This window comes from Lipotes vexillifer, unplaced genomic scaffold, assembly GCF_000442215.2.
Source record: "Lipotes vexillifer unplaced genomic scaffold, Lipotes_vexillifer_v1.1 scaffold548, whole genome shotgun sequence".
Lineage (NCBI taxonomy): Eukaryota > Metazoa > Chordata > Mammalia > Artiodactyla > Lipotidae > Lipotes > Lipotes vexillifer.
This window is the reverse complement of record NW_006789826.1, coordinates 865,966-871,932: the sequence shown is the minus strand read 5'-3', so window position 1 is coordinate 871,932 and position 5,967 is coordinate 865,966. Positions and strand designations below refer to the sequence as shown.

The window sequence follows — 5,967 nt, the reverse complement described above, 5'->3', positions numbered from 1 at the left end:
GCGGTTGCAGGAGCTGCGGCTGCAGGAGCGGCAACAGCAGCGGCGGCTGCTGAGGGGACAGGAATCGCCTCCGCTTGCGGCGTTCCTCCAACTTCTTCTCCGCCCAGCTCAAGCCCCCGCCTCCCCCCAGCGCCGTGTCCGAGCTGCTCGGCATCGCCTAGAGCCCGCCGCAGAGCGCGGCGCGGGTGCGGCCTCCTCCCGGGTCAGATCCTGGCCATCTCCCCCGCCGGAAACGGGAACGGCGGCGGCGGTGGCGGAGGGACACCGAGCACCAGGGCCGGCCGGGAGACGCGCCACGATAATCCGGGTCGGGACTCGGGTCCCTGGGTTCCAGATCACAGTGGGGTACGCAGCGGCCTCCGGGCCCGAGGGAAGCAGGGAATCCGGGCGGAGGAGCTCCCGATCGTGCTCGTCTTCCTAGCCTCGGCAGCAAAAACACCAGATGCGCCGGGCGCTGACCTGCGGGGTAGTCCGGAGTCCTCCAAGTGCCCCCGGGGGTGGGGGAGAGCGACCTCGGCCGCGCTCTCGGCTCGGGCAGCGCAACGCGGAAGTACCACCTTCGTCTCCGCTTCACTCCATCGGGCCCTGACGTTGGGTGCGAGTTCAGGGGAGGGGAGTGGGCGAGACAACAACACGCCTCCGCCGCCTCCTTCTCGTCGACGTTGTCCTCCTGTGGTGGCGGCGACACACGGCGGGCGCCTCAGAAGTGGCCTGGGCCTGACAACAACTCCCGGCCTAAGGCCTCGCGCACTCTGCGGCCCGCAGGGACAGGCGGCGGGGCGGGGCGAGGCGGGGGCGACCGGGCTGCGGCTCACGGTTGGGGCAGCGAGTGTGCGGGGCTGGGCGGGGGGCTGTTTCCGGGGAGATGGGGGCGGGGGGGGCGTTTCTGAGTCTGTGGGGGTGGGTATGGGCCCTGACTTTCTTCTTCCTTCGGCGCGGCGAGCAGAGGCGGTGGTGCTGCCCCTTTCCTCCGCTTCCCCCCCCCCTTCCACGAGGAGGCTCCTGGTGTGCGCGGCTGGCCCGGCTCGCTCCTCCCCTTCCCTCTCCGCTCCTCGTCAGGAGGAGGGAGGGAGATGGAACTTGCTGGTTGGGCCCTAACCTCCACAACCCCTCCTTCTAGCCTCGCTCTTTCGGCCTTTCCCCTCTTCGGCCCTGACGCAAGGCCGGGGGCGCGCACGCACGTCGCGCTCCGAGAAAGCCCAAGGTGAGTGGTGTCAGGGGCAAAGGAGGCGGGAACAAAGTTGCCGCGCACGGGCGTGCTCGCTCCCGCCAAGCGACGGGAGTCTGGCCCGGAAGTGAGGGAACGTAGAGACGGCTCCACTTCCGATGGGGGTGGGACTCTGTGAAGAAGAGTTAAAGAAAGGAGAGGGTTCGTGCGCCGCCCACTACTGTCGCTGGAGAGTCTCGGAGCGATGGCGCGCTGGTCGTGCTGGTTGCATACGTCCAGCCCGCAGCACCGGCTCTGGATCTTCGCAGGCGCCGCACGGCGAGAGCAAGAATCTGGAGACTCAGGAATAATGCCATTAATGGCCTTCTGGGCTGGATAATCACCCCGTCGTCTCCTCTCAGCCACGCCCGGACGGAGGTTGGAACAGCTGCGAAAAAGGAAGAGAGGGCACCCTGCAAAAGAGGGCGGAGATGGCGTTAGCTTAAACTATCTCTTGTACACCCAAGTTCCAGGCCCCATCTTCACCTGAAAACACAGTTGGAAATCCCAGTCTGGCGCTTCCGTAACACTGAAGTTTAAAAAAAAAAAAAGTTAATACGAGGAATAATGAAACGTCGAAAGGAACTCCGGGAAACCCCAAAATTTTTACCGGCGGCCTTGAAGTCAAAACATCTCGCTCAAATGAGAGCTGCCCTCTTGGCACTTCACCCTCTTTCACCTTAACTATCCAAACCTGTGGGGCTGCAAAGCATAATTATTCGGTTACCTCACGTCTCATTTCTTGCATTACCAGGTTAGCCTTAACTTAAATGGCTTATTGGTTTGGGTTTTTTTTTTTTTTAATTTTAATTGTATTATAGTTGACTTACAATGTTGTGTTTCAGGTGTACGCGAAGTGAATCAGTTATACATACGCATATACCCACTCTTTTAGATTCCTTTCCCATATAGGCCATTACAGAGTATTGAGTAGAGTTCCATGTGCTACACAGCAGGTCCTTATTAGTGGCTTATGGGGTTTTAATATGGTTGCAAAGAGAAGCTGAGCAGTGCATTCAATGGCTACATGTAGTCACCCGTTTTCAAGTTTATTTGTTCAGTGCATCAGTTGGTTCTTAGTTCTTAAACACTTGGTACCCATCCATCATTCATGCCTTAATAATTTTAATACACTAACACTGTATCTCAGTCTGGACTCACTTAAGCTGAAATCAGACTTCACTGAAAGAGTACAAAGGGTGTTTGCTGAAGAATAAAGGAGGAGGCAAAGGAGTAGGTAATCTTGAAGGCAGTTCATTTACCAGGAGGATAGGCCCCGGGTGGGCCACTCAGTGGGACCTACCACGCAGCCAGAAGGATGTGGTAAATGCACTGGGAAACTGAATAGAAAAGTAAGGGACAAGGTGCCTAAAAACGTTTTTCCTTGGCAGTATTGCTGCCTGAAGTTCCTACAACCTAAACCTGTTAGCGAGAGGCTTTTTCCAAAAAATTACGATCAACCTGCCCCATCATCCTACTTTGAAAAGCCTGGAGTACAGAACAAGGAGAGCAAAATGGATTTATCTAGCAGTTCATCACATACGACCAACTCCAGGTAAGAATATCATCTTCTGTCCTATACTTGCAAAGAAAACATGTTCCAAAGTAAATGGGTAGCTTCCAGTCCAGGTTGCAAACAGAAAACATGTACTAAAATTTTTTTTTTTTTTTTTTTCTTGCGTTATGCGGGCCTCTCACTGTCGTGGCCTCTCCCATTTGCGGAGCACAGGCTCCGGACGCGCAGGCCCAGTGGCCATGGCTCACGGGCCCAGCCGCTCCGCGGCACGCAGGATCCTCCCGAAACGGGGCACGAACCCGCGTCTCCTGCATCGGCAGGCGGACTCTCAAGCACTGCGCCACCAGGGAAGCCCTACTAAAATATTTTTAGTGGGGTTCTGCCACCCAATATGTTTCTGCAAAGAGTCTTGGGGGCGTGAGATGGGGAAAAGAGGCAGAAGCAAAGCGTTTTGAATTCCCCAAAGATACCTGCCCCCCATGCATTGAAATGCTAATGATTAACAGGGTTCAAATTCCAAAAAATGAGAAAGACCTTTAAATTAGAAGCCATCTGTTTCTATAAGCTTGTCTACTTATCTTCATGTAAAGAGACTTGAAGTTGCCACTTGGGACTGTGTTTTAGTATTTTACTGTTTGTGTGTTATGACATACTGTCTACTGGTTTAAGAGAGAGAGAGAGAAGGAGGTGGTAAGTTTTTTGCTTTCTTTGTTTATCTAATGGGTCATAACATACCTAATCAGCTGTTCTTAAAGTGTGGCCTGAGACTAACGCTTTTTGAATGAATCATGCAATCAAAGATATTTTCATAGTAAGACATGATTTGTCTTTATCATTCTTATTTTTTCTCAAATGCACCATGGAGTTTTCCAGAGGCAACATGACATGTGATGACATCATTGTTCTGGTGGCTAATGGAATGTGTGCTTGTGTGTTCATATGTTTTCTAGAATGTTCTAAGGTATTAAGTTTCTGAAATGTGTAAACATTTGGAATATCTGCCTAACTCAGTGACCCAATATTTTCCAACTGACTAATGGATGATGTTACAAAATCATGAGTAAAAGATTCATTCAAAGTGCAGGACAGACTGATGTGTTTTAATGTAACCATACAAAAAGTTCATAGATCTGTTCTCAGATTCCACTTTATAACTAACCTTTAAGAAGCTACTGTGGGGACTTCCCTGGTGGTGCAGTGGTTAAGCCTGCCAATGCAGGGGACACGGGTTCGAGCCCTGGGCCAGGAAGATCCCACATGCCGCGGAGCAACTAAGCCCGTGTGCCACAACTACTGAGCCTGCGCTCTAGAGCCCGCGAGCCACAACTACTGAAGCCCGTGCTCCGCAACAAGAGAAGCCACTGCAATGAGAAGCTGGCACACCACAGCAAAGAGTAGCCCCACGCCGCAGCTAGACAAAGCCCGCACGCAGCAACGAAGACCCAATGCAGCCAAAAATAAATTAATTAAATTAATTAATTAAGAAGCTACTGTGGAGTTTTGGTGTAGTATCAAAGAATAACCACAGTTATCTGGAAAAGCTATTAAAATACTCCCTCGCTTTTCCAACAACGTATCTTTTTCATACATTTCCACCAAAATAACATATTGCAACAAATTGCATAAAAAGGCTGATATGAGAATCAGTTTCAGTCCTACTAAACCAATCAAAAGGAGATCTGTAGAAAGGTAAAACATTAATCCTCTAATATTTTTGTTTTGTAAAGATAGTTTCTTTCATTTAAATGTGTTAGCTGTGTTACTATATGATGAAGTTATTGTTATTTTGAATGACTTTTTTTTTCTTTTTGGTGCCATGCTGCACAGCTTGCAGGATCCTAGCTCCCAGACCAGGGATCGAACCCAGGCCCTCGGCAGTGAAAGTGCGGAGTCCTAACCACTGGACCGCCAGGGAATTCCCTAAATGAATATTTTTAAATTGTCTCCATTTTTATTTCTAATATCAACAGATATAACTCATATAAACAAAAACTCTTTTGTGGTCCTCAGAAATTAAGTGTAAAAGGATCTTCAGACCAAAACCTTTGAGAAATGCCATACAAAATCATTAAAATTCCACTGCTTCTGTTCATGCTTCTAGTGGTACAGACAGTTCACAGATAGGTCATGCACTACCATTCCAGAATCTTCCTTATAACTAGGAGTTTCTGCAGTGTCTTTCAACATTGCTTCTCCTTTAGAGAAATTGGTTGTTTGAGTTTTTATTAGGTTTTTCTCAGTCTTGAAAAAGTTTAAGCTCTCCTTAACTCCAGCCCACTATTCTTTATCATAAGGAAGAATATCAAGCATATTATTGTTAAAAGAAAGAAAAGCAAAGCCAAAACAATGGAACTTTTCAATTTAATTATAAAAACAAGTAGTGGCCAGTATTTATGTGCACTTACTATGTGTCAGGCTCTGTGCTAAGTGCTTTATTTTTATCTTCTCATTTAATCCTATCAACAGTGCCTAAAAATAGGGTGACCATAGTCCTCAGTTTGCCTGCGGTGGTCCTGGTTTATGCCATTTGTTCAAGTATAATTATTAATAATATCCCCCTGCCAGCACATAAGTTTCCCAGTTTGGACATAAATTATCTGATCACCCTCCCTGTAAAAATTACTATCCACAGTTTACAAATTAGGAAACTGAGGCATAGAGAGATTGTCTTGCCCAAGGTACACTGCTAGTAAATGTGGGTGTGGGATCCTAACCCAGGTCTGTCTAGCTTTGTAGTTCAGCCTTTTAAAGAATTACAAACTGTTTCACAGTGATATCAATGCTCCTGAGATTTATGTTGACCCCAGCTATAGTAATATATTCCAGAATAAAAGAAAGTAGAACACGGAAATTTATGACAAAATTTTAAATTCAGGGGCTTCCCTGGTGGCGCAGTGGTTGAGAGTCCGCCTGCCGATGCAGGGGATACGGGTTCGTGCCCCGGTCTGGGAGGATCCCACATGCCGTGGAGCGGCTGGGCCCGTGAGCCATGGCCGTTGAGCCTGCTCGTCCGGAGCCTGTGCTCCACAATGGGAGAGGCCGCGACAGTGAGAGGGCCACAATCGGCAAAAAAAAAAAAAAAAAAAAAAAAAAAAATTTTAAATTCAGTTTCAGTTGTAAAACACTGATGTGATAGATGTGCTGTTCCGACACTCATCTTTTACACAGTTCAGAGGCGCACACTTGCTATCAACACTTTGCAGAAAACCAATGCTGCTTCTGTGTTGGGGCTTGCAGGGGAGTG

The 5,967-nt window shown here is 48.9% G+C and overlaps 1 protein-coding gene across 1 annotated transcript in view; it reads right to left on the bottom strand.

The window, feature by feature from the left end:
• CDK13 (cyclin dependent kinase 13) overlaps window positions 1-154 on the bottom strand; it is a 114,750-nt gene extending 114,596 nt beyond the window's left edge. Inside the window, exon 1 of the mRNA XM_007462849.1 lies at window positions 3-154. Coding sequence (XP_007462911.1) covers window positions 3-154 — 152 coding nt within the window. The remainder of the gene's footprint in view (window positions 1-2) is intronic.
• Between the last annotated feature and the right edge of the window lie 5,813 nt (window positions 155-5,967).